We start from the raw sequence: 27192 nt of genomic DNA, 5'->3' as shown, positions 1-27192 counted from the left end.
CAGCTGGCGGGAGGGAGGAAGGGTGTGGGGAGGAATCTCTAGGGCTTTGAGAGGCCTAAGGGAGATGCCCTTAGTGGGGAGAGGTTCAGGCCTCAGGAATCTTGGGGTCCCATTTAGGGGTCCTTGTGGTTCGGGGGGGTGGGACTGGGCTTTCTAAGGAGGTTCCAGTCTGTGGGGGGCTTCTCTGAGCAGGAGGGGGGATGCTCAGGTGTGAGTGCTGTGGGACCCTCAGGGCTATCCAAATACAGGGGGAGGAGCGCCCACTAAGAGGGCACTGACATTGGGGCCGCGCTGCTAGGGGGCTGAGTAGCGGGGTCTGGGGAGGGACCCACCTTGGCGCCGATGTCGCGGCTCTTGGCCCGCAGCTTGTTGACCTGGGACTCGGCGATGTCCGCCCGCTCCTCTGCCTCATCCAGCTCGTGCTGCACCTTGCGGAACTTGGACAGGTTGGTGTTGGCCTGTTCCTCCTGCGGGGGTTCGGGGGGGCGGGGGGATGAGGCGAGAGGAGCCAGGGGTTATTAGACTCCCAGCCTGGGGGCTGGCTCCTTGTCCCCTCCTCCAGGCCTGGGCCCCATCGGGGTCACTCACCGCCTCCTCGGCCTGGCGCTTGTAGGCCTTGACCTTCAGCTGCAGCTTGTCCACCAGGTCCTGCAGCCGCAGCAGGTTCTTCTTGTCCTCCTCCGTCTGGGGGCATATGCACGGGAGAAGCCAGTTTTTTTTGTGGGGGCAAGAGCGATTATCTCTCCCTCCCTCACCACCCCATCTTCTCCTCACGCCTTAGCTGCTCTTCCCTCCAACAGGCCAGGTCAAAGAGGTGGTGGGGAAACTTCATCTCTGACACTACTTATAGGTCAAAGGGCACGGCAAGGTCCTCAGTCCAGGATCTAAAAAGCAAGGAGGGCTGTGGCCCTAAGGTGAGAAATGGGAGGAGGGGCTCGGAACCAAACGGGATTTCTTCATCTGATAGTATGGAGACATCAGGGCTGTTCCAGCTCTCATCTGGAGCACCAGAGGCGCTCTTGGCCAGTGGTTCTGGAGTGACCAGAGAGGACTAATGAGGAAAGCAGAAAGAAGGGATTATCAAAATCCAGATCATTCTAATCTATCATAACCCAATATACGTTGTACTGGGTCAGGTATCGGGCACCAGGATCAGTGGCTCCAATGTCGCGTTGCATTGATCATTGCATGTGCTAGGATGCTATTGCCACTTATGCCCACAATACACCTGAAGTTCTACATCTGTATCTCTTTCCTGTGTCTCTCATATCCAGCTGTCAAACGGACCAATACCCCCTTTCTCTGTCTCTCCTGCCCAGGCACACTGTGAAAATAACAGGTCAAAGGCATAAGCTCTGAGCTATACAGATGGAGGGCTTAGAACATTTTGGGATTTCTTTCTCTAAGGCCTTCTGTTTGTGGTCCCAGAAGTTCCATGGAAGATCTGAGCCTTTTCCCATCCCTGACTTTTATCACTAAAATGCCACACAATGCCCCTGCCTCTGAGACTGGTGGAAAGATTGCTTGGACTGTTCTGAAGCCTTCATGGTAGCGCTTCAGTTTATTAAAAAACTGGGAAATGCTGGTTCAAAGAGCTTTCAAGAAGTAGAAGTAGATTTTCCCTTCGCTAGAAAAATTCATGGACTCAAGCCAAACTATCTGCAGAGATTGTGAAAGAAAATTAATCTCAAGACAGCTTCTCAAGGAGCAGGTGGCAAGAGGGCCGGGTGGCTCTGTGTGGGGCCTGTGTGGGTCAGGAGGGGGGGCGCGAGGGATGCGCTTTCACGTCCACTCCTAAGGGCCTGGCCCCAGAGCAGCCGCCGTGCCCGCACCTGGTAGGTGAGCTCCTTGATGCGACGCTCACTCTTCCTCATGCCCTTGATCGACTCTGCATTGCGCTTCTGCTCGGCTTCCAGCTCATTCTCCAGCTCCCGCACCCGGGCCTCCAGCTTCTGCAGCTGCTTCTTGCCGCCCTTGAGGGCGATTTGCTCGGCCTCGTCCAGCCGGTGCTGCAGGTCCTTGATGGTCTGCTCCATGTTCTTCTTCATGCGTTCCAGGTGCGCGCTGGTGTCCTGCTCCTTCTTCAGCTCCTCCGCCATCATGGCGGCCTGTGCACGGCAGAGAGCGTAAAAGAACAGGACCCCGGGGCCTCTTCTTTCCCATTAAGGATCACCTCTTTCCCATCCTGCCGTTTGCTCCCTGAGGCCCTCAAACCCACAGAGTGGCAGAGTCACTGCTGTTACAGCACAGTGGCCTGGCCTGGACCCACAGGCCTGGTTCGAGTCTTTTGAGGGGAGCGGTCACTCACGTCCGTGATGGCCTTCTTGGCCTTCTCCTCGGCGTTCCTGCACTCCTGCACTGCCTCCTCCACTTCGCCCTGAAGCTGGGACAGGTCTGCCTCCATCTTCTTCTTCTGGTTGATGAGGCTGGTGTTCTAGATAAAGGCAAAGAAAACTATTGAATGTATGCTTTGCTGCCTGATTCTACACTTTTTTTTTTTTTTTTTGCGGTACGCGGGCTTCTCACTGTTGTGGCCTCTCCCGTTGCGGAGCACAGGCTGCAGATGCGCAGGCTCAGCGGCCATGGCTCACAGGCCCAGCTGCTCCGCGGCATGTGGGACCTTCCCGGACCGGGGCACGAACCCGCGTCCCCTGCATCGGCAGGCGGACTCTCAACCACTTCACCACCAGGGAAGCCCCCTGATTCTACAGTTCTATCCAGAGAAAATTAGAACTGGTCATTTTTTAAAAACATGTCTTGTTCTTAGTATTTTCCTTGTTTTGCACCTGCTTTCTCTTTTCCTATGAAAATAGGTATATTCTAGACATTATATCTAAAGGGACTCGGCTCTGAAGAAAGACTTCAAGCAGCAAAGGGTCTGTTGTTCTACTCCTGAGCTCTGTAGTAACACGTCTGTGCAGGAGGATGAAAATATTCCAAGGAAAATGGGAGAAACTTGGTTAAAGGGACTGTATCCTGGAAGCGATTATAGTTATAGAAGGAGTGGGGTAAGGAAGAGAGGATCACATCCGTGGGTGATGTCATTCCCATATGTACTAGATTACAGAACAAAACTCCACAGGGCAGTGCAGTGAGATGGACGTAAAAACTCATTACCGAGTATAGCTGAAAACAGTGTGTATGGGATTGCAGAAAAATGGTGTTCTGTGGAGAATTTGGTTTGCAAGTAGATGCAGTTGTGCTTCTTTCAACTCCAAAAGTCCCACTCTCACCTGGGAGTGCAGCAGCTGCACCCGCTCGCTGGTCTCGATCAGCTCCTGCTCGGCCAGCTTCCGGGACCGCTCCGTCTGCTCCACCACGGCCCGCAGCTCCTCCAGCTCGGCCTGCAGCAGGTTGTTGCGCCGCTCCACGATGGCGATGTTCTCCTTCAGGTCATCGTTGGCACGGACCGCGTCATCCAGCTGGATCTGGGTGTCCTGCGCATCACGAGAGTGGGCGTGAGAGAGGCAGCTGGGCTCTGGCCCATCAGGAGGCCGTCAGCTGAACTGGATGCTGCGGAGAGCCCCTGGCGGTGGCTCAGGTGGGACCTGTGCCTGCGACGGCCCGGGGGCAGGAGGGATCTGGTGCTGTGATGGGACGCCACCCCCCAACTCGGCCACCGCCCCTCTCTGGGTGAGGTGACTTCCTGCTTCCAAGAGTCACCAGGTACCTTCAGCAAGCTCTGGAGGCTCTTCACTTGCTTCTGGGCCTCGGCGGCCACGCGGTTGGCGTGGCTGAGCTGGATCTCCATCTCGTTGAGGTCGCCCTCCATCTTCTTCTTCACCCGCAGGGCCTCGTTGCGGCTGCGCGTCTCCGCGTCCAGGGAGGTCTGCAGGGAGTCCACCACCCGCAGGTGGTTGCGCTTCGCCTGCTCCATCTCCTCGTCCTTCTCTGCCAGCTTCCGCTCCATCTCTGCCTTGATCTGGTTGAACTCCAGCTGGGCCCGCAGGATCTTGCCCTCCTCATGCTCCAGGGAGGCCTGGAGGTGGGTGGGGAGACAGGGTCCGAGGACGTCAGGGCACAGGGTACATTGGGGAGGGAGGCTGGGAGGATGCAAGGTGTCAGCCAAGAGGAGAAGAGCTGAGAAAGATGGGGAGGGGGGACCTGCATCCCAGGCCATCCGGGTGCTCTGGGGGAGGAAGTGCTGGATACCCCCGGTTTCCTCCGTCAAGGAAAGTGTTCTGAGCTCACAACTGTCAAGACCCTCCAGCACCAACACTGCGTGATCCCGACCCATCTAAAATAGCATAGAAAAGGGAAGGAGTTTTACAACCAGAAATTCGAACATTTCTCTTTGTTTCCCAGGTCGCTCACCCTGTAGTGAAAAAAGTTAGAAGCCCCAAATCTCAGGGCTATCGCTAGGTTCTTACAAATGAACAGTAACAATAGCTAACATATATTAAGCGCTTAAGCACGATACCTCGTTTCATCTTCATAATAGTCATGCGTAACATCTCATGAGGTATGTACAACTGATGCCATTTTACAGACGAGAAAACCGAGGTACAGATAGCTTAAGGAACTTGCCCAATGACAAAGTGGTGGTCCTGAAGCCAAGTTTCAAACTCAAGTCTGTTTGAGTCCGGAGCCCATGCTCCCACCCCGTCTGAGGGGTTTTTATGATGGCCAGGTTTCAACTTTATAAACCCAGTGGGAAACAAACCTATGATCAAGCTGTGTGTGGCATTTTCCTTTGCACAGACCTTGGCTTTGGAGGTAGTCATGGGTAGTGGGTATATGACCTTGGACTCAGAATAAGGAGCTGATAGATTTTGTCTTGGGTCAGCGTCACCCCCAGGTTAGGGAGAGTGCGGAGTCAGAGACAGGAGGGCAGGGGTGGGTAGGAGAGGGTCGGAGGCAGGGGTGCAGGCAGAGCCAGGCCCTCACCTCGGCCTCCTCCAGGGCCGACTGCAGCTCCAGCTTCTCAGCCTCCAGCTGCTTGCGGACCTTCTCCAGCTCGTGGATGGTCTTTCCACTGGAGCCCAGCTGCTCGGTCAGGTCGGAGATCTCCTCTGTGGGAGGGGCGGGCCGCTCAGCTGGGGGCAGCCGGGCTCCAACGGGGGGCACGCCTCTAGGAGCCGCTGGGTGGCGCCACGTGCGGACCCTCCCTGCCCCACCCCCGCCCCCGGCCTGGGCCCGCACCCTGCAGGTTCTTGTTCTCCCGTTTGAAGGTCTCCAGGTGCTCCAGGGACTCCTCGTAGGCGTTCTTGAGCTTGAAGAGCTCGGTGCTGAGGGAGCGCGCCTCCTTCTGCGAGGACTCCAGCTCTGACTGCGACTCCTCGTACTTCTGCTTCCACTCGGCCAGGATCTGCGGGGACGGGACGCGGCTCACCGGGCAGCCCCAGCCCCACGTCCAGGGGCGCCCAGGCCCCTCTCCTGGGCTCAGCCTCCTCCCAGCCTCTGCCTCCTGGGAGGACGTTCCTGACTCCCGCCTGCCCGCCTGCTCTGGCCCCTGGCTGCGAGTCCCCAGCCTGGGCCCACCTTGTCGAAGTTCCTCTGCTTCTTGTCCAGGGCCGCGGCGGCCGCGTTGGAGCGCTCCACGTCCACCATCAGGTCTTCGATCTCATTCTGCAGCCGGTGCTTGGTCTTCTCCAGCGAGGAGCACTTGGCGTTGACGGCCTCGACGGCCTCCTCGGCGTCCTGCAGCCTCTGGGCCAGCTTCTTCCTGCCCGGCGCGGTTGGGTGTATGTGTGTCACTCTACCTGGGAACAGCGGGGCCTTGGGACGACCCCTCCCTGAACTGCCAGATGAGGAGGGCCCGGCCCTCCCACAGAGCTCCTTGGGACACTGAGTAGCCCTTCAGACCCTGGAACCCCAGCCTCCAGGGAGCCAGGGCTTCGGGTGCCTAGAACAGAGGCTCTTCCCTATGGGGAGCCGCTTCAGGGTGGCAGCCCTCACTTCTCCCCACCCAGGCTGATCGGCGGTAGCTCCTCTGACCAACAAGCTTTTTGCTCGTCTTATACGTGAGCATCAGGTATAACCCGGGCCAAAAGCTCGCCCGTCACAGGAAGTGAGTCAGGGCCAGCCAGGGTTCACTCAGAGTGCAGGATCCCAGCTCCCTCGCAAGCACCTGTATTGCCCACCACGTTTCTCCCCACCTCCTCTCTTCCACCTCAAATCTGCCTCCCGTGCCCACTCTGCCTGTCTCTACCCATGTCCTCTCGAGCCTTCCTCTCTTAGAAGCAGGGTTGGGGGCTGCCCAGGACTCACTTGGCCTCCTCCAGCTCCTCGGTCCTCTGGATGGCGTCCGTCTCATACTTGGTCCTCCACTGGGCCACCTCCGAGTTGGCCTTGGACAGGACGCGCTGCAGCTCGGCCTTGGCCTCCGTCTCCTCCTCGTATTGCTCCCGCAGCAGGTCACAGTCATGCCGGGCTGACTGCAGCGCGTGGGCCAGGGCATTCTTCGCCTGGGAGGGGCGGCACCGGGAGGTGGGTTCAGCATCTGGGAAGGTGGGAGGGAAGGCCCTGTCCCCATTCTCCAGATCCTTTTCATATCTATGAACTTTAACCAAGCCCCGGCCTCCTTCAGGGTGAGGGCTGGTGTGGAATCTCAACATCTTAAGGTACCTTCCCAGTTTGCCCATCCCTTCCAAATAAGAAAGGAGGCACTCAGTGATGTTCGGGTGTGGCTTAGCTGAAGAGTGGAAGAACCTGGCCTGGAGGTTTTTTCATTAGCAGCCTCTCTGCAGCTTCCAGGCTCCATTTCTGAGGTTGGTTGCCCCAGGGCTGCCATCAATCCTGTCTGCTGCCCCGTAGCCGTAGCCGGGCCTCACCTTGCCCTCCTCCTCCAGCTGCCTCTTGAGGTCCTCCAGCTGCTGGGTGTAGGAGAGCTTCCCTCGGGTCAGCTGCAAGATCAGTGCCTCCTTTTCCTCCAGTTGCCGGGACAGCTCACCTGCAGGTGGGAACAAGGGTTTGTGGGCCATGGAAGGGGGCAACTGATGCTCTTCCGTGAGGCAGGCACAGGGCTGGTTAGGGGCACCCACCGTTCTCCGTCTGCAGCTTGGCTCGCTGGGTGGAGAAGTCATTGAGGGAGCGCTGGGCCTCTTCTAGCTTCGCCCGGTACTCGTTGGCCTGGTCCTCCAGTGTCCGGGACACCTTCTCCAGGTTTGCCTTCAGGCGGTAAGGGACAAGAGAAAGGTGAATGTGGGAGGGGCTGGGTTGACTGGAGGAAGGAAGGGAGGGCCAAGGTTGGGGAGCACACAGAGGCAGGGGGTGGGGGGTGAAATGGGGCGGGGCTGGAGGGGCACAATCTGGAGAGGATGCATGAATTAAACAAGGGAGAGATGGTGAGGAGATGGAGACACAGGTGGAGGGCAAGGCAGGTGCAAGGGAGAGAGGGAGAGAGACCAGAGGGTGACGAAGGGAGTGAGAATAAGAGCGATGGCAGAGAGGAAGTGGAAGGAAGGCACACTGCGAGGCTGTGAGAGAGGAGAGGGCGAGGAGAGGAGAGGAGAGGCCCACCTTGGCCTTGATGATCTGCTCCATGTTGGAGGTGACGTCGTCCAGCTCCAGCTTGAACTCGCTCTTCTCCTTCTCCAGCTTCTGCTTCACGCGCTGCAGGTTGTCGATCTGCTCACCCAGCTCGGCCACGCTGTCGGCGTGTTTCTTGCGCAGGGCGGCCGCCGTGGCCTCGTGCTGCAGCGTGGCCTCCTCCAGGTCCCGCCTCATCTTCTGAAACTCAGCCTCGCGCTTCTTGTTCATCTCGATCTGCACGGACGTGGCCCCGCCGGCCTCCTCCAGCCGCTCACTGATCTCCTCCAGCTCCCGGGACAGGTCTGAGCGCAGCTTCTCCACCTTGGCCCGGGCAGTGCGCTCGGCCTCCAGCTCTTCCTCCAGCTCCTCGATGCGCGCCTGGGCAGGGTATAGGGGGCTCAGACCCACCGCCTGACCCCTCCATCAGAGCCCCCTCCCCAGGGCTCTAGAAGGCTCCTGGCCAAAGCACCCAGGTCCTGCAGAGCAGTGGTTCTCACCAGGGGACATTCTGTACCCCAGGGGACAGTCAACAAGGTCTGTAGACAGTTTTGATTGTCGTGACTTGGGGAGGGGGTGGGTGTTGCTACTGGCATCTAGTGGGCAGGGGCCAGGCAGGCTGCCAAACATCCTATAATGCAAGACCGTCAGTGGGAATTTGGTTGAAGCCAAACTCTCAAGGCATTTCCCGGAGGGGCATCTCAGACCCAGTCTGCGCATCTGCAGCCCTGAATCCTGAGAATCTGTCTTCAGAGAGGGATCTTGAGATCCCGTGAGGTCCTGGGTCTCAAAGATTCCACAGATCCACTAGGCTCTGCTCTGCTAATGATAAGGCAGGAAAGCTGGTGCTTGTATTTTACAAATATTTGCAGCAGTATGCCTCCAAATAATCAAAAGCTTTTGTAATCTTCCGAATTAACCACAAACTCCAATCAACCACGTTCCTCACTCTCCAGGGCTTACTTTATTTAGGCCCAGGGCTCGGTTCCAGCTTAATTGTTCCCTTCCAGGCCCGGTGAGTGCTAGCAGGGTGCCCTCCTCTGTATCATGTCCCTACCTTCTGGTCTTAGCCTTGGCCTGACTAAATTGGCAGAATGTCCCATTTACAATTTTGATCTGTTGTCTGACTAGCAAGGAGCAAAGGGGAGGATTGGTGGGATCCCTTCACCTGTGGTTATGGATGGTGGTGATGGAATGTGTGTGAGGGGGTCCTGGGAGCAGGAGAGAGAGAACCACCAGACGCTTGCTCCCAGGATGGAGAATGGGGACTGAGTGCAAGAGCTTGGGCAGGAAGAAGGAGGAGCCACAGCCCACTGCCAAGACCTGGTGAGGATAACAGCACAGTTGTTCTGGGTTCAACAGTCAAAGAGGTTGCCCAGACCAGGCTAGGAGAACCTGGGGATGTCCTAATATTCAGGCTAAAACCCAGAAGGGGCACCCAAGAAGATGGGAGGGAAGAGTATCACTGAAGGCAGACCAGCCCCTGAGCAGCCCCTAGAGGAGGGGAATTGTGTTCATGTGTCACTTGCACCCTGGGCCATCGACCCTGAATGCTGAGGGGAGATTAGCTCTCTCCACTAGTGGCCTCATAAGAAAATGAGAGGATAAATAGCTGAGTCCCTGTGGCCTTGGGGCCACTATGTCCAGATGTGGCCGTATAGCTTCTGCAGCTATGAAATGGGAACGAGAGTACCTGCCTTCCTTGCTTCCAGGGCTCTTCTGACAAACATGGGACTAAAAGCACATTAAAATTCAGTTCATTAAAGGCAAGGGAGACTCTGGCTGTTAATTCAATCTCCTCCTGCAGAGGGATGAGAAAGCCATGCGAAAGACAAAAGAACATCTTCTTGCAAGTGGCTGGCTCACTTCTCTAGCCTGAGCTATATTAAAATAACATATATATGTTGCCTCTTGGTTGACAAAGTGGGTTCCTGTACAATGTCTCTACTGGTCCTCTGCAAGGCAGGGGTCATTAGTCCCATTTTACAGATGAGAGGAGAATCTGAGGCTCAGGACGGGGAGTGACTTGCTTAAGTTTGCGGGAGTTGACTCCATATCACGGTGCTCTGTGGGGATCCAACCTGAGTTAGTGGCTAGGGTAAATACCCGGGAAGAATAAGAACAGAGCTTCCCATGGCAAGGTGCTCCATGAAGGCCCTTCTCACCCCCATGAAGTGGGGAGAAGCACCAAAAGTAAGGGTTAGAGGAGAACGGAGCCCTGCCAATTGTCCCAGAGCAGAAAACCCATGAGGTGGAGCATAGCTCAGCAAGAGAAGCCCTTTTAGTAAGTATGATCCCCACCCTCTCCCCCAAATAGTCCTGCTGAAATAAGACACTATTGCTCTAATGGGGGAAGGCTGATGTTCCCAAGTGCCTGTAAGTCAGGGCTGTTGGGGCCTCCGGGCGGCTTGGAGTTCTAGATACTGTCTAGAACCCTAAGCAGCTCCTACAGCCTCAGCTGCCTCAGCGCCATTGAGCTCCCGGTGGCTACACCCAGAAGAACTTCACCTGGTTTTCCTTCAGTTTCTTCTGCAGCTGAAGGGCCAGTGCCTGCTCATCCTCAATCTTACTGTTCAGCTGATTAACGTCAAACTCCTTCCTGGAGGAGAAGAGGGTGACAGGTGGTTTTCCTTTCCCTGTGCCCATCCTCTCCTTCTGCCTCGGTATTCGAGGACCAGTCCCCTCCCCCTGGCCCCGAGGGTGAAGGTTGGGGGTGGGGGCTGTGTGCCCAGAGCAGCCTTGGCCAGAGGTGCTGCAGCACCTTGCACTCTAACCCTCAGGCCAGACACCCTCAGTAGCCCTTCCTGGCCGCTGCAGGCTCCTACTTCTTGAGCTTTTCTTCCAGCTGCAGCTTGTCGTTCTCTAGGTCCATGTTGCTCTCCTGGGTCAGCTTCAGGTCACCCTCCAGCTTCCGCTTGGCTCGCTCCAGGTCCATGCGCACCTTCTTCTCCTGCTCCAGGGATCCCTCCAGCTGGTGGAGAAAAGAAAATGAACAGGACGTAGGAAACCTGAGATCCACAGTGCATCCTCTTCTGCTCCCGTCTAAACCCAAAGTCCAATGGGATTGGAAGTCAAACCAGCAGAGTTAGCCCTGCAAGCATGAAGCATTAGAGACCCAGCCTAGTGAGGAACTGTAGAAAGAAAAGGGCCCCAGGGGTCATGGAAGTTAGTTCTAGGGATTGGGAACCCCTTGGCCATTGGTGTTGCCTGAAAAATCCCAACCTGAGAGGGATGGAGCATGGTTGTTACTACTCACATCATCCACCTGCTGCTCCAACTTGACCTTGGCCTTGGTCAGGGTGTTGACCTTGTCCTCCTCAGCCTGAAGGTCATCCAGGGCCTGTTGGTGGGCCTCTTGCAGAGCTTTCTTCTCCTTGGTCAGCTTGGCAATGATCTCGTCCAGCCCAGCCATCTCCTCTGTCAGGTTCTTCACCTGTTGACCAAGAACCCCATCCCCTTTAGGGTCAAAGGTCACCAACCTAGAGACATCTGTGGAGACCTCCAATGCCAAGGACCTGGGCCACACTCAGGTCTGGGAATCCTGAGGAGACACGGGCTGGAGCCAGAGGGAGCTGCCCTCACCTTGTTCTCTGTGGCGTGCTTCTCCTTCTCCACCTTGGCCAGCGTCAGCTCCAGGTCATCAATGTCCCTCTTGAGCTCAGAGCACTCGTCTTCCAGCTTGCGCTTCTTGGCCGTGAGCTCGGCGTTCATCTCCTCCTCGTCCTCCAGCCTCTCGGTCATCTCCTTCACCTTGGCCTCCAGCTGGATCTTGTTCTTGATCAGCTGGTCGCAGCGCTCTTCCGCATCAGCCAGGTTGTCTTGTTCCTGGGAGAAGAGGACAGAGAGGAGAGATCCAGGGTCTTAAAGAGAGCCAGAGCTCTGAGACTCAGTCCCTGGTGATGAGATGGGCTATAATCCAGGGGAGGGGAGAGGAGAAATGGTCTCACGGCCTGCACTTGGAGCTGCAGGTCGTTCTTCTCCTGCAGCAGGGACACCATCTTCTCCTCCAGCTCCTTGCGTCGAGCCTCCGACTTCTCCAGCGTCTCTTTGAGGCGCCCAAACTCCTCCTTCATGGTGGCCATCTCCTTCTCTGTCTCTGCACTCTTCAGCAGCGGTTTGATCTTGAAGTAGAGCTTCATCCAGGGCCAATTCTTGACCCCCATGAAGGCCCGAATGTTCCACTGGATTACCAGCAGGGCATCCCTGGCAAAGAAACATGGAGGCAGGGAAGGGCACTGTAAAAGAGCGCTTCGCAATCATGGGGCCAGCAGCACTCGGCTCCCAGCACATCTAAGCAAGTTTGTAGGCACCTGACGGCAGGAACCCTGTCTTGTAGCCTTGATAGGCAACCCCACCTCAGCATAACCACACTGAACATGGAGTTGCTCCATAAATAGTTATTGATTGATCAATTCAACAAAAGGGCAGTTTATATCTTCCTTACTGGAGTATTAGTAGCTATGGAAGCTACCACTTCCACAGTAGAATGTCTACCACAGTAGAATGTCTACTGTGTTCGGTGTTTCTAATCTCATAAGAACCTCAAGCATGTTAAAAATATGATATTTTCCATTTAGGAATATCTATAATATATGTGTAAGTTATGAAGCATGAAACAAAATGACTGTCCATGAACTCCTCACCCAAACAAGAACTAGAGCATTGCCATCGCTGATTCTGCCTGTGGGCTCCACCCCATCCCCTTTCCTGGTCCTTCCACCAGAAGCAGCCACTACCTCGAATCTTGTGTTTTTTGTTTCCTAACTTTTTCAAAAAATATTTTAACCATGTGTGTATGCATCTTTGAGCAATATTGCTATTTTAAAAATTATTTCTGAGATTTATAAAAATTGCATCACACAATAAGTATCCTTCTGTGACTTGCTTTTGTTTACTCAGCAATATGCTCTTAAGGCGCAAACGTATTGTACCATGTAGTTTTAGTTCCCTCCTTTTTCATTGCTTTATAATATTCCCCTGAATGAGTATACTACTATTCACCCATTCTCCTGTGGATGAAAATTCAAGTTGTTTCCAGATCTTTGCTATTTTGACCAATGCTACTATAAAGATTCATTTTTTTGTCTCATGTTGAACACGTGCAGGAGTTTCTCTGTGGGAATGCACTCAGGAGCGGAAAGGTATGTAACTGTTCAACTTTAAAAGAAAATGATACATTGTTTTCCAAAGAGATTGCACACATTTACACATCCATAAGCAGTGGGTCAGACTTCTTGGTTTTTGTCAATCTAGTGTTTTAAAACGGTATCTCATTGGAGTCTTAATTTGTATTTCCCTAAGGGGAATTTTCTTTTTTAAAGAATTCAAAATGAGACCCAGAGTGGCAAAGTCACTTGCTCAGGCTAGCTAGTAAGTGGTGCAGCCAGGATTTGAATTTAGGTCTCCTGACCCACCCCACTTCGCTCTGCTTGTCTGCCTCTTACATCTCTGGGAGTGCCTCTCTCTTTCCCTCCAGCCTCACCTGCGCTCCAGGATCTTCTTGAACTCAATGCGCATGAGCTGACCCCGGGCTTGTGCCTGGATTCGGGTGATGATGCGGCTCAGCCTCTCGTCCCGCATCTCCTCCAGCAGCCCCAGCAGCCCCGCCTTGAAGAACACCTGGGGGTAAGGGGTAGAGCCAAGGGGGCCACAGCCTCAGAGAAGGGTAGTCAGGGTGGAGGGAGAGTGTGGGAGACCCTGGCTCAGCTTCCCAGGGCCCTGTTACCCACACATCCTAGACCTGGGAGTGAAATGTGAAAAACAAGACAGAAAGGAAGCCTGGGTTCCAGTCCTTTGTTGATACGGGTAGCCAGGAATCAGGCTACCAGCTGGTCCACTCAGCATGGTCGCACATCCTGCAACGCCACCCTAAGGGGCTCTAGACTCACCTTGGTGTGGCCAAACTTGTACTGGTTGTGGTCAATGTCCAGGGAGCCCAGCAGCTTCTCTGACCCTTTCCTGCTGTCAATGAACTGGCCCTCAGGGATGGCTGCCGGGTTCAGGATGCGGTACCTGGGAGGGAGGTGCCCGTAGTTACCCACGTTCTGCACTGATCTGCTCTGCCCACAGAATCTGAGGCCACCTGAAGACTCCCCTCCCATCCGAGGCTGCCCATGCTCCCTCTGTTCCCTGAGCCCTGGGGGGCCCTGGTACCCACCTCTGCCGGAAGTCCCCGTAGAGGATGCGGTTGGGGAAGCCCTTCCTGCAGATGCGGATGCCCTCCAGCACGCCATTGCAGCGCAGCTGGTGCATGACCAGGGGGTTGTCCATCACCCCTGTGGCAGGAAGGGAGAGGGAGGGGGTCAGCCTTAGGGCAAGTGGATGCCAAGTGCCCTCTCCAGACTAGACGCTTGTGCATCGCTCACCGGGAGCCTTCCGTTCATTGGGGATGAGGCAGCGCACAAAGTGAGGGTGGGTGGTCCTCAGGTTGGTCATCAGCTTGTTCAGATTCTCCTGGGGGTGGATGAGAGTTGGAGGTCAGGAGCCACAGGGACCATCCCTTTGGTCCCTGAGCCCTGGGACCCAGACAACCTGTCACCAGAACCCTCAAAGGGATAGGGAGCTGATACATAATTTATGATGTGAGTTCAGGCTTGTATAGAATTTACATGCCAAAAATGACCACATAACTCTAGCTTCTTTCCTCTCCAAACTCAGAGCATCAGGTTAGGGTGGTGCAGACAAAATGCTCTGGGCTGGGCCTGCCCACCACAAGTCTCTTGGCATCCCTGGGCCCTTCTTACCCGGTGGAGGGCCGATACTGTCTGAAATGATGAGCCCTTTTTCTTGCCTCCTTTGCCTTTACTGCTGTCCCCTAATAACAAGAGAAGGAATGATGAACAAGGGCTTGAAAACGGAGGAGCCCTCGGGTAGGGACAAGGCTCTGCTGCTCACTAGATGTGTGACTTTGGGCAAGTTATTCTCTAAGTCTCAGTTTTCTCATGAGGAGGAGAAGATTAGAAAAGATCAAGCATGGAGCGTGCCTTTCCAGTGCTTGGCACAAAGCAGGCATTGAAATAACATCTGTGCTTTCTCTTCCCGTTCCCTTCTAACCCCTACCCATGCTTACATCTTTCCACTTTCTACTTTTCTTCTTGTACTTTACCCTCATCGTTTCAGTTCACACCCTTTCTCTTCCTTCTCTGAACTGGAGGCTCGTTTGTTCTACTGTATGTTCAGTGATCCTCTCAACATTTACTGTGACCTCCTGCAGGCACGGCTCCATGCCAGGCCTGCTGCAGTGATGTGCGTGCCACTCTCACTGACCTTCAGTTGCTCAGAGTCTTGAAGAGATGCACAGCATGTACAACAACGTCCATAACCCAAAGGGCAAAATGGTACTTCCACAGAAGGGGTAGAGATGGGCCGCTGTGGGATCTCCTGACCCCCTCCCGTGGCTCACGGGCTCCCTCCTGCCTTTAGAGTTGTGTGCTTTGAAGCAGCGGGATCCTGGCCCCTTGCACCTCCGGAACTGCTCTGGCAGTGCAGGGCTGCCCTCTTACCGACATCAGTGGAGGCATACGAGGAGAAGAGTGTGGCCATGAGCTTGAGGGAGGACTTCTGGTACAAGCCCACTACTGTCTCGTTGAGCGGGTCTTTGTTCTTCTCCAGCCAGCCTATGATGTTGTAATCCACCGTGCCGGCGTAGTGGATCAGGGAGAAGTGGGCTTCCGGCTTCCCCTTGATATTACGCGGCTTCTGGAAGTTGTTGGACTTGCCCAGGTGGTTGTCGTACAGCTTGGCCTTGAAGGTCATGTCAGTGGCCTTGGGGAACATGCACTCCTCCTCCAGGATGGACATGATGCCCATGGGCTGATGGCAGGGTGGGGACGGGGAGAGCATCACTGAGTGCACTCCCAGGCTTGCAGAGTCCCATACCCCGACAGAGGAGAGACTGCAGCCCAGTGTAGCAGGCAGGCCACAGAGAGCCTGAGCTGGTACCTCGTGTCCCGATACAGGAAGCCAATATTCCTGGAGTTAACCTAAATCCGAATACATTCAGATCTGGGCAATGTAACCTTTCTGCCCCAGTGGACCCAGAGAAGAGCCCTGTACTCCCAATCCCCAGCCCCCGGCCCCCCAGGGCTCAAGAACAGCCCCTTCTTCCTGAATGGCTCCCTGCCCCAGCACGGGGTGAAGGCTGGGACAGAAATGTGTCAGAGGCACCAGACTACAGGGCAGGCCAGACTCCTGCCTATATGACGGGTAACAATCGTTCAAGGAACGGTTAGCGGGATCCAGGTTCTGCACAATGTCCTGCACTTCAGAAAGTGTAGCAGCTCTTGACTTTTCTTGGGACAGGGATCCTACTGAGAATTTGGCGAATCCAAAGACTCCCTCCCCAGAGAAATGCGCACACACAAACACACACACACACACACACACACACACACACACACACACACACTTGCATATACACCCTGCCCACGACCAGTCCACACACACTCTTACATACAATTTCAGGGAAATCTGAGGCCTCTGGAAGAGGAGCACCCTGGATAACTATGCAGAGCTTGTGGGGAAGGCCCTGTTTTCTGACTGGCCGCGGCTGGGCTGGGGGAGGGGCAGTTGCTGCGGCCTCTGGCCTCCATCAGCAATGGAGCCCCGGGAGCAAGTGAGCACTGGGAGCCTCCCACCAGCTCCGTCCTGTCTCCTCTGAGGAACCTCCATAGATAAGAGGAGCTGAACACAGGCTTATCCTCAGCCAACAGGGAGAGGATGGGAAGCCGACATGTCTAGTTTCAGCCTAGTTTCTTTCCACGAATGACGCTTCTCATGGGGTGTCAGAGGGGGCAGGAACCCTCACCTTCACTACACCCCCCTCTTAAGACCCTGGGAGGTGTCCACCAGACAGGACAAGGTCTTAGGTGTTGGGGAGAGAAGGAAGGGCTGGACCTGTGTACGCTTGTGATGTCACGGTGTGTGAAAGCAGGGCTTGGGGTTCTGGGACTAGTTTCCTGGGTGTAGAGGGACAGGGCTGCCACTTTGTCTGGGATGGCGGGTGAAGGGGACCGGGCGGAGGGGCCGAAGCGGCACCTTCTCGATGAGGTCGATGCAGGCCTGCAGGTCCATGCCGAAGTCGATGAACTCCCACTCGATGCCCTCCTTCTTGTATTCCTCCTGCTCCAGCACGAACATGTGGTGGTTGAAGAACTGCTGCAGCTTCTCGTTGGTGAAGTTGATGCAGAGCTGCTCAAAGCTGTTGAACTACAGAGCGGGGGGTGGGGGAGGGGAGCGGGTCAGGCGGGCAGCTGTCCGTGGCCCATGCGGTGCGCCCAGGGCCGCGTCCAGCCCGGCAAGGGGTGCAGCTGGCCCCTCCCCTCCCCTGTCAGGGCGGGGAGGGAGGGCGCCCTGAAGACACATGACCGTCTCCACCAGAGCACACCGCCGTCCCCGCGCCTGGCCTGCAGCCGGCTCAGCCAGCGGTGGCTGCCTGTGCGAACCAGTGAGTTACTGTTCTCCCGGCCCTGGGGCTCCCCACTCACGTCGAAGATCTCGAAGCCGGCAATGTCCAGGACGCCTATGAAGTACTGGCGCGGCTGCCTGGTCTCCAGGGTGGCGTTGATCCGCGTCACCATCCAGTTGAACATCTTCTCGTACACGGCCTTGGCCAGCGCCCCAATGGAGTAGTACACCTGCTGGACATTCTGCCCCTTGGTGACGTACTCGTTGCCCACCTTCACCCGAGGGTGGCACAGCCCCTTGAGCAGGTCAGCTGAGTTCAGCCCCATGAGGTATGCGGACTTATCAGCATCTGGTGGAGAAGGAAAGGGATAAGCAAGCACTTTCAGCAGACCCTCTTTCCCTGCCCAGGACCATCAGGTCCTGCCTCTCTCGTTAAAGAGCTGCAAATAGGGACTTCCCTGGTGGTGCAATGGTTAAGAATCCGCCTGCCAATGCAGGGGACACGGGTTTGAGCCCTGGTCTGGAAAGATCCCACATGCCGCGGAGCAACTAAGCCCGTGCGCCACAACTACTGAGCCCGTGTGCCACAACTACTGAAGCCTGCACGCCTAGAACCCGTGCTTCGCCACAAGAGAAGCCACCACAATGAGAAGCTCGCGCACCGCAACGAAGGGTAGCCCCCGCTCGCTCCAACTAGAGAAAGCCCGTGCACAGCAACGAAGACCCAACGCAGCCAAAAGTAAATAATAAATTTAAAAAAAAAAAGAGTTGCAAATAGAGGCCTGAAGGGCACAAGACTTGCAATGGTGACACAGCCAGTGTGTGCCCGAGTCAGGCTGGAGCCCAGGCCCCTCCCTCACCCCAGGACCTCCTACCACACTGCATCCCTTCATCTCTCCAGGGCAGGGACTGTGGCTGATGCTGTCCTCTGCTTCTTTCCTCCTTTGTCCCCAATCCCAGGATCTAGCCCAGGACTGGGCCTGCTCTACCCTGAATCTATGTGTTGGCCAACATGGCCGGCTGGGAAATCAAGGTTCCTAATAGCATGTTGGTCACCCTCCCCCAATCCCCAGCTCTCCAAATGTGCCATCCAACATATGATATCTATTTAGAAGGAATTTATTTGGTTAATTTCAAGAGTTTTGTGATAACTGGCAACATGCTATTGTGAAACTGAGGCTTGGCATTTGATCTGGACAGACATGGAGAAGGGGTCCTTGAAGGTGGGCCAGCCCTGTTCACACCCCTTCACATCTCCTTCTCAAAGGATTCTCGAGATAGCCTTAGAGGGAGCTGGGAAGGACTTTCGCTCCATTCCACTGAGGGGGAAACTGAGACCCAGCGATGTGGGTGATGTGCCAATGCCCTGAGCTGTGTCCTGACCCTTGGCTTCCTGCCTCCCAAACAGAACATGGCACGGAGGCTGTGAGGGGCTCACCCAAGGCCTGGGCATCCCTCACATACACACTGCAGTAGTGATAGGGGTGTGCAGAGATCAGTTCTCTGCTTTCCTGGGCTTGGGGGTGTCTTGGGTGCAGAAGGAAATCTCCCCAATTCACTTCTGCTCTGTGCAGTTGGGTTGAGAAGCTAGCGGGATTGAGAGGTGCCTCCCTGTCTGCCCACTTCTCCCATGTCCCTGCCTTCACCCACCCACAAACCTCAGGTCCTCTGGGAGCCAGCCTGTCTGGGATGCAGGGTGGCATCTGGCTAGGTTCTAATGGAGAAGAAAGCCTGGAGCCTGGGCCAGGTGGACTTGGGGTGGGGCTGAGCCCGCCCTGGGAGAAAGCACAGCCTTTCAACCACCTGCTTCTCCTATTCCTGGTTTCTTTCCACTTTCTCTATCAAGGTCCTGACATCGCTACTGTGAACATAACTCCTTAAAAATCATTGAAAGGGGCACATCCCTGGTGGCGCAGTGGTTAAGAATCCGCCTGTCAATGCAGGGGACACGGGTTCAATTCCTGGTCTGCAAAGATCCCACATGTTGCGGAGCAACTAAGCCTGCGAGCCACAACTACTGAGCCCACGTGCCGCAACTACTGAGGCCCGCGCTCTTAGAGCCCGTGCTCCGCAACAAGAGAAGCCGCCGCAATGAGAAGCCCGCACACTGCAACGAAGAGTAGCCCCCGCTCGCCCCAACTAGAGAAAGCTCACGCGCAGCAACAAAGACCCAACTCAGCCAAAAAAAAAAAATCGTTGAAAGGCACCCCTTTGGGACACAGAATGGGAGACCGTGCTCCCAGAGGACCGTCTCTGCATGACGGGCAGACGCCCATCCCCTCAGGCCTTCTCAGCGCCTACTCTCCTGTCCTCGAACCTTCAGTGCCGTCGGGCTCGGCCTGCTCCTCCCGCTGCTTCTGCTTGAACTTCATGTTTCCGTAGTGCATGATGGCGCCCGTCAGCTTGTAGACGCCGGCCTTCTCTTCAGGAGTGAAGCCCAGCACGTCGAAGGCGCTCTGGGGCAGGGCAAGAGAGGCAGAGTGGGTGGCGGGGCGGGCGGCCCAGGAGCCCCGGGACCCGCCCACTGCCTCCTAGCTCACATCCGTGGCCGCCAGCTCCTCGGAGTCGTCGATGGAGGCCACGGACACCTCCCCCTGAGACACGAAGGCGTAGTCGTAGGGGTTGTTGGTGACCAGCAGCATGTCTGTCCAGGCGTGGGACAGGGCAGGGGACAAGGGGGTGGGAGGGGGCACGGTGAGGGGCAGGGGTGGGATGAAGGAAAGAGCGGGAGCAGGTAGAGAGGAGGACCGTCAGCAAGGACCAAGGGGAGGGCCCAGAAGAAAAGGAAAAGTGGGCGGCGAGGACCCAGGGTGGGAGGATGGTGGGCGAATGACAGGTGGGAGAAGGGGAGGCAAATGCAGAGGAGAAGGAGTAAAGCAGCAAGGAAGGGTGGAAAGGGAGGCAAGAATTGACACAGGGGAGTCCAAGGTGAGGGAGGAAGAGAAAGGCAATGGGCAGATGGAAGGAGGGGGGGTGAGAAGTCTGGCGGGACGGGTGAGGAGGAGGGATCTGCCCTGCACAGGCGGGCTTGCGGAGGGCGCTGGGGGCAGCAGGACCATTGGGCTGGGCTCACCCAGCAGCTCTGGCTTCTTGTTGGACAGGATCTGGTAGAAGATGTGGTAGTTCCTCTCAGCCTTCAGCTGGAAGATCACCCGGGACTTCTCCAGGAGATCTGAAGTGAGGAAAGGCGGGGAGGCAGGTAAGGAGGGAAAAAGCCAAGCCAGCAACAGGATGGAGGTCAGGGGAGAAGGGCTCTCATGGCAAGTGGAGAGAGCCCGGGGAAAGATACGGTTTAAAGGAAGAAGAATTCTAAAGCCAAGAGGCAAATGTAGACAGAGACAGAAGATGGAGGGGAAATGTTGAGGTGGGGCATCCGGCGGGAATGAAGGCAGAGGTGGAGGACCCAGAGGTGTGGGCAGCGCTCCCCACGTACTCACAGGTTTCTATGTCTGCAGAAGCCAACTTTCCAGTGGCTCCAAAGTGGATCCTGATGAATTTCCCCTGGGGGCAGATGGGACAAAGAGTGAGAGAACTGGCCAGAAGAGACGCATGGAGATCCTGGACCTCATCGCAACCCAGAATGCCCTGGACGGTTCTGGAAATGTAAATGACTTCTTTGGAATCCCAGTTTAGTATCAGTAAAACAGGGAAGAGGATGCCCATCCCCACATGCCACCCAGGGATCTCTGAGCAGAAACGACACAGGAGGGGACTTCCCTAGTGGTCCAGCTGTTAGGACTCTGCTCTCCCAATGCAGGGAGCCCACATTCAATCACTGGTCAGGGAACTATTAATAGATCCTGCACACCACAACTAGAGATCCCGCATGCCACAATGAAGATCCCACTTGCCACAACTAAAGACCCAGCTCAGCCAAATAAATAAATATTTTTTTAAAAAAGAAAGAAATGACACAGGAATGAGCACTGATAGAATCTGTCCTGTTTGTACCTCTGATATGATCTCTTGTAATCTTCCCAATAACCAGCAAGGTAGCTACTACTACCTCTGTCTCACTGATGAAGGAACTGGGGCTCAGAGAGGTGTGGGGACTTACTGGGCAGATGGAATGCTGGGGAATCGGCTCCAACGCCCACGCTCTCTTTCCACTTCCGGTGTGGAAGAGCTTTGGAAACAGTCGTAAGGAAAATCTAGACTGTGACCCAAATCAGCCCTGTTACTCGGCTCTGGAACAGCTGTGGTAGCTCTGGGTCTCTTTTCTTGAGTTCCCAGCACTCGGGGGCCAGGCTGAGTGGGGAGGGTTTGGAGTGTGTGTGTGTGTGTGTGTGTGTGTGTGTGTGTGTGTGTGTGTGTTATTTGATATCCCAAAACCAAATGCAGGACAATCAACCAGGTGGGGTGACTGTTGGCAAAACTGCACCCCCCTTTTTTTGTCGAGGCCGCATGAGGCCAGTTGGCAGTGGTCAGGTGCACTCACGAAGCGGGAGGAGTTGTCGTTCCGGACCGTCTTGGCATTGCCGAAGGCCTCCAGGGCGGGGTTGGCCTGGATGATCTGGTCCTCCAGGGTGCCCTGCAGAGGGAGCAGAGCGTGGGGCTGCATCTCCAGTCCACCTCCAGGTGGTGGTGGGGAGGCCGGGGGTGTGGCCGGATGGACTGCTGGGGGGTCTGCAGCTCCAACGGGTCATATTCAGACCCTCAGAGTGTGTGTCTCCTGCCAGGTAGGTCTTGAGCTCAGGGGTGCAGTCCACAGTGTTTCCCAGGGCAGGGCTAAGGGTCATCTGGTCAGCTCACCCCCCGGTCCCCCTCTGCCGAGCCTGTGGCCCACCCGGCACCTTGGTTGCATTGACGTTGTCCTTCTTGCCACGGTCACCTATGGCTGCGATGCTGGCAAAGTACTGGATGACACGTTTCGTGTTCACAGTCTTCCCTGCCCCAGATTCTCCGCTGGGGGCAACAGGGACCCATCAGAACCCAGATTCCCACCGTCCTCCATTCAAAGTTCAGCACTGCACCCTCCTCTCTCAGAGTCCCAGCCATCTAATCTCCTCCCCCGGGGCCCAGCTCCCTGCAGAGTCTGCCCAGCACTGTAGGTCACTCCGGCACTCCTCGGAGAGCCCAGTTCCTTGCAGTCTCCGCCTTAAACCTTTCCTCCCCACCCCATCACCCCCAGGAATCAGCCTGGGTCCCCCCCAGCCCACGCCCCTCTGTGGGTGGATGGTGTTTGCTCACGTGATGAGGATTGACTGGTTCTCCCGATCTGGAAGAGAAAAGAGCAGAGGCAATGGGGTCAGGGCTGAGGGCCCAGGTCCACGGGTGTGGGGCTGAGGGGCCACAGGTCAGAGCAGCCAGCCCACCTGTCAGCATGTACTGGTAGGCGTTGTCGGAGATGGAGAAGATATGGGGCGGCGCCTCGCTCCTCTTCTTGCCCCGGTAGGCAGCCACCACCTCGGCGTTGTACACCGGCAGCCACTTGTAGGGGTTGACAGTGACGCAGAAGAGGCCCGAGTAGGTCTGAAATGGGAGATAGGGCAGTCATGAGAAGTTGGAAGGGAGAGCCTGGGATGGGCAGTGGTGACAGGCAGAAGAGTCCGTGGTCAGCCCAGCTGGCTCCTCTCTTCCTGCAGCTGACCAGGGATGGGATAGGGGCAGAGAGCCCTTTGGGAGCGTTCCAACCCCCTCCCCGTGAGAGAATCGCCCCGGCCTACTTTGAACTCTGTGCAGGACAGGCTGCCCGCCGTGTGCAGGACACACTCACGTAGATCATCCAGGCTGCGTAGCGCTCCTTGAGGTTGAAAAGCACTGCAGGCTCGTGCAGGAAGGTCAGCATGGCCATGTCCTCAATCTTGTCGAACTTGGGCGGGTTCTGCTGCAACACCTGGTCCTCCTTCACGGTCACCGTCTGGGGAGGGGGTGCGGCAGTAAGACAGGGGTGACCACACTCCCACCAGGACCCTTGCCAGCCTTGCCCACTTACCTCCTCCCAGAGTACAGGCTGTGACCTGGCCTCGTTCCCCTAGCTCTTCTCTCACCAGTGCCTGGGCCCTAGTCCATAGCTTCCCATGACACCAGATAATTTACCTGCCCACTGTCTCGCCCTTTCTAGAGACTGTCCTAGAGTCCCTGTGTCTTGCCAGTTCCCCAGACCCTGTGCCCATGAGCATCACCTTTCAGTCCCTGCTTAATTGTCTAGGGCTGGCCACTCTCTGGCCTGTGCACACACACCTTACCCTGACTCCTGGGGGCAGTACTTCAGGGCATCAATTGCTCAGGGCAAACCTTGCCACTAACAGAAAAACATCTCATCCATCTACCCTACACTCTTCATTGGTCACTGTCAAATGGTTCGATCTCCACTGGTCAGTTTGCCGTGCCCTGACATCATGAGAACCTGCAAGTAGGTATTCCAGCATTTTTTACAGCGGAGAAAGCTGTGGATCGAATAACTAAATGATTTGCCAGCATGGTGGCTGCTAGTGGCAGAGCTGGGTTCAGGGTCAAAGTCCCCAGAGGTTCTGAGCCACTGCTGCTGACCAGTGGCAGTTCTCGTGGCCGGCACGAGGGACAAGGACTGTGGATTTCTGAGTGCCAGTCGTCAGCTCTGGACTGAACATTCCACTCAAGAGTTCCTGCTCTTTGCGTTCATCGGTAAAAGTTTGCTCTTGGTATGGCTGGGGAGGACTGGGGAGACTGGGTTCATGGAGGAAACTGAGGCAGAATGGAGGGACGCAGGTTTGAGAAGGGCGCTTCATTTGATGCTGTGTCTATGCCCTCTTTATCTACAAGTCCCCTCTGAAGAGGAAACCAGCTGAGGTTTTTGGCCGCCAGCATCCTCTCTGGCAACGGGCTGGCGTGGGGCCTCGTTACCCCTGCTCAGACCTAACAAGAAAGGTCAGTTCTTACTCAGATGCTGGGCTTCTCGAGGGGGCTCATCCAGCACCCCCACTGGCTTTGGCTCTTCTCCAGAGCCCCTCAGCTCCCACTGCATGTGGCTCCACCCTGCACCCACCACCCCGTGCTGTGCCCCACGCACCTTGCCGTTCTCCGTCTCGGCAGTGACCTTGCCTCCCTCCCGGGACAAGATCTTGGCCTTGACAAACTCTTCCTTGTCATCCGGCACGAAGCACTCAGTGCGGATGTCGAAAGGCCGGGTCTGGGCCTCTAGACGCTCCTTCTCTGACTTGCGGAGGTACTGGGCCGCCGCCCCGAAATCGGCCATCTGGGCATCGGTCATCCTGTCCCTCCTCTGCGGCTGAGACAGGAGGGCCCAGGCCTCAGTGGGTGGCATTGCCCTCTGCCCCTGACTCTCTGCCCCACCCCCTCACCACCTGGGTCCTATCAGTCTCACCTCCCTACCTGGCCTGGGTCCAGCCCTCCCCAACTCGGGTTCTGCTTCCCTTGCCCTCTGACGTGAAGCTGAGGGAGAATCTGTGAGGGGTCTGCGTGGGGTGGAATTGGCTAGCGTTTGCTAAGGCGAGGTGCTGAGCTGCTCAGAGGAGAGCAGCAACCTGGCTTCCAGGAGAAAATTGGGGTGGTTCTCACCCGGCGATCTCTTCACAGAGAATCCTGGAGACTCTGGACCATGGGCGGAGCCACAGAGGTACAGCCAGGCAGAGGGAAGAACGGACAAGGAGAATGAGGAACAACGGAGGTAGCCCCGTGGGGAGAAGTAAGCCGGGAAGCTAAACCGAGAGCCAGCCGAGTGGGACAGACCGACATGGGCAGTCGGGCAGATGAGAGGCAGGGAGACAGGAAAGAAAGGATGCAGAGCTAGTAAGAGTGAGAGGAGTGGGATGTGGAATACGAGTTGGAAACAGAGAGGCAAGGAGATTAGAACACGCAGCTGTGAAGGGCGGGAGGAGAGACAGACAAAGAAGTATGATAGTGACAAGTACTGACAAAGACCAAGAGGCAAAATAAAATTGGACAAAGAGAGGGAAGCCGTCCTAGGAGGGACAGACATGGAGAAAGCACACGCAGGACACAGAAAGCAGGAGAGGACAGATGCAGGGAAAGAAATGCAGATGGGAGAAGAAAAGAGGTTTCTGGTTTTCCCCTTGGAACCTCCCCTCTGTCAGTGGAAACGTCCCAGGGCTGGAGAAAGTCAGTTTTAGCAGAACCCTTGGGCCTCCGACTGACCTGCACCCCCGTTCTCCTCAAGTTGGGGGCTCTGAGGGCTAGCTACGGAGCTCCCACCCAAACCCCATCTTACCTGGCTCAGAGGAGTGTCAGTCTGTCCCTAGAGCATGATCCTTTATATCCTGCTGCACCCACCCACTGCCTAAATTTGGAGTCCTTCCCTAGGGACCCTCCCTCCCACCTCTCTCCCCTCCCGGCCCCTCCTCCCTTGATCCCTTGGCTCTGGAGGTGACAAGAGGACAAGAGGGCCTCCAGATTTGCCCATGAAAGGTCTGTCGCCCTAGCCCCTCTGGCTCCAGGGCCTTTTTTTAGTCCTTGGGCACATTCCTCCCCTCCAAAGGACTGATGGGCAGATAGTGGGAAGACAGGACTTCTCACACCCCCCCACCCCCCCCACCCCCCCCCCCACCCCCCCCACCCCCCCCACCCCCCCCCCCGGCACCACCAGGCCCTTACCTTGGTTATTTTTAACCTGAAGGGTGAGTTGAGCACTCTTGGTGAGGGCCACCTTCTCCTGCAGGCCAGATGCTTGTCCCCTGCCCCCAACCACGGGCTCCCCTCCCTCCTTTCCTCCCCAGCCTGTCCTCACACAGCCCAGGCTGGGAGCAACTCCCCACTCTCTCTGGACCTGGAGTCCCATGGTGCTGGGGACTGGCAGCCGGAGCCAGGATGCCCAGGGAGGGGCTCTACTTCCCAGATCCTTGACTCAGTTTCCTTTTGTCAGGAAAAGAATTGCCAGGCTGTCCTCTCTGTGCGGTCCTGGTTTCCTTCTGATCCCCAAGTCTGCAGGCAGGTGTCCTCCTGGGAACGTGAGGCTGCATTACTCGGGGGACACATCTGGAGCCCCCAGCCCCTCCCCTGCTGCTCCTGATACAGTGACCACTGTCTAACCGCTCAAACAGGGAAAGGGATTTCCCCACGCCACCAAAGCAGATTCGCACCCAGACCCACAGTCCAGCACCCTCACACATGGCCTTGGCCACCATGGGTCCGTGCCCATTCTTAAACACACGCGTACAGATATTTCACACTTACACACTTAAGTCTGCAGATTTTCCTTCTTGCTTTTATGCACACTGAAACACACATTTGCACACATAAGCTTTTACCCCTCCTCTGCCACCCTCTGCTCCCGGTGAGGGGCGGGGTAGGGTGGGGAGGGGCAAGAGGCGTTAATCCCAGGGCCTGAGGCGGGAGGGGGTGGGGGCTACTCCCTTCCGCCTCTCTGGGCTGCCAGAGGGTGCAGGTGCTGCTGAGGCTGGCTGGGGTCCTGGCCGCCCCAGGGATTTACAGGAGCTGGGCCCCAAGCTCTGCGTTCTGCAGGGCAGGGGCGGGGCTCTGCCGTCTGCTCCCCCTCCCCAGGTAGAACCCCAGCGCTCCCTCCCGACCGTCGTGGGGCTCATACTCACACATCCATCTTCATGGGTGTCCCCCAGCGCCCCAGGCCCTCAGGGCCCCCCTCCCCAGCCTCCAGTGATGCTGTCTCTCAGAGGCGGTAGGTGTCAGGTCTTCAACAGGCCATGCCTGTTATGACTAAGTGGACATTGTGTGCAGGAAACAAAGCCAGACTCCCCTGCCCTGGCTTGCCCTACACCCTCACACCCAGGAACGCTCTCCCAGCTGCCCCTCCCAAACCATCTCCTGTCACCTCTCAATATAGCTCTAGAGTGGGGAGGTGGGTAGGACGGACAGGGGTCAACTTCTCTGCTTTCCACCAAATATGTGGTCTCTCCCCCAATGCGCCAACTCCTTAGGACCCTCCACCACCCCATTAATGGACTCAGGGATACATCTGTCTGCAGGGAACCCGTACTCCATATCCAGTGTCCTTGGGGGGACCTGAATCAACCCCACATTCCCGCCTCCGGCAGGTACATATGCCAAATTGTTCCCCCAGGGGATGCAAGCTACTTGTCCCCAGCTCTAGGTCACTGGAGGACCTAGCATGCAAGCTGGGGGTCAGCCTGTGGCCCAGTGCGCCACTGCCTGGTTCCCATTGCCACGGGGACGTGATAAGGGGCTGAGAACACCAGGTCAGGCTGGGTCAGGCCCAGATGACAAAGACTAGGCTTTGTCCTCAGGGAACCCTCTGTCCTGAGCAGGCCAGACTGGGTACAGGTGGAGTGGGGGTGAGGGGTAGGCAGGCAGTTCCCACTGTCTCCTGTGGAAGGAGGAGGAGGGGAGGGGTTAAATTGGTCCCAGGGCTCTGCTTCCCATCTG

General features: G+C 56.4%; 1 protein-coding gene and 2 long non-coding RNA genes across 4 annotated transcripts; 2 read left to right on the top strand and 1 right to left on the bottom strand.

The window, feature by feature from the left end:
- Window positions 1-248: 248 nt before the first annotated feature.
- On the bottom strand, window positions 249-24082 carry LOC137225909 (myosin-6). Its single transcript, XM_067739905.1, has 36 exons — window positions 23867-24082; window positions 22592-22735; window positions 22191-22347; window positions 22066-22093; window positions 21669-21780; window positions 21314-21406; window positions 20313-20376; window positions 19949-20047; window positions 19416-19519; window positions 19193-19331; window positions 16956-17224; window positions 16507-16677; window positions 14973-15282; window positions 14214-14284; window positions 13836-13923; window positions 13628-13745; window positions 13359-13482; window positions 12953-13089; window positions 11418-11673; window positions 11053-11295; window positions 10727-10903; window positions 10296-10441; window positions 9979-10069; window positions 7462-7851; window positions 6984-7110; window positions 6774-6892; window positions 6211-6407; window positions 5482-5665; window positions 5143-5308; window positions 4888-5012; window positions 3671-3979; window positions 3234-3437; window positions 2309-2434; window positions 1833-2108; window positions 589-684; window positions 249-467 (listed from the first exon to the last, which is right to left on the bottom strand). Exons 1-36 carry the CDS (start codon window positions 24065-24067, stop codon window positions 264-266), a joined length of 5865 nt encoding a protein of 1954 aa, XP_067596006.1. The 5' UTR covers window positions 24068-24082; the 3' UTR covers window positions 249-263.
- LOC137226063 (uncharacterized) lies at window positions 6291-7119 on the top strand. Of its 2 annotated transcripts, XR_010944160.1 has the most exons (4): window positions 6291-6429; window positions 6530-6710; window positions 6792-6898; window positions 7000-7119. It is a non-coding gene; the product is annotated as an uncharacterized lncRNA (long non-coding RNA). The 2 variants fall into 2 exon arrangements; XR_010944159.1 differs by having other exon boundaries at window positions 6403-6710.
- LOC137226072 (uncharacterized) lies at window positions 7848-10825 on the top strand. Its single transcript, XR_010944164.1, has 3 exons — window positions 7848-8007; window positions 9994-10091; window positions 10337-10825. It is a non-coding gene; the product is annotated as an uncharacterized lncRNA (long non-coding RNA).
- Window positions 24083-27192: the final 3110 nt, after the last annotated feature.

The sequence above is a fragment of the Pseudorca crassidens genome, chromosome 1, assembly GCF_039906515.1.
Source record: "Pseudorca crassidens isolate mPseCra1 chromosome 1, mPseCra1.hap1, whole genome shotgun sequence".
Taxonomy (NCBI): domain Eukaryota; kingdom Metazoa; phylum Chordata; class Mammalia; order Artiodactyla; family Delphinidae; genus Pseudorca; species Pseudorca crassidens.
This window is presented reverse-complemented; position numbering and strand designations above follow the sequence as displayed.

Bases quoted from the DNA above. Each gene is read 5' to 3' on its own strand.
- LOC137225909 (XM_067739905.1), bottom strand. From the start codon at position 24,067: ATGACCGATGCCCAGATGGCCGATTTCGGGGCGGCGGCCCAGTACCTC. The intron at 22,348-22,591 runs GTGAGTGTGTCC...CTCCCATTTCAG, and splicing joins ACGCAGCCTGGATGATCTAC to ACCTACTCGGGCCTCTTCTG. The intron at 10,904-11,052 runs GTGAGGGCAGCT...CTTGGTCAACAG, and splicing joins AGCACGCCACAGAGAACAAG to GTGAAGAACCTGACAGAGGA.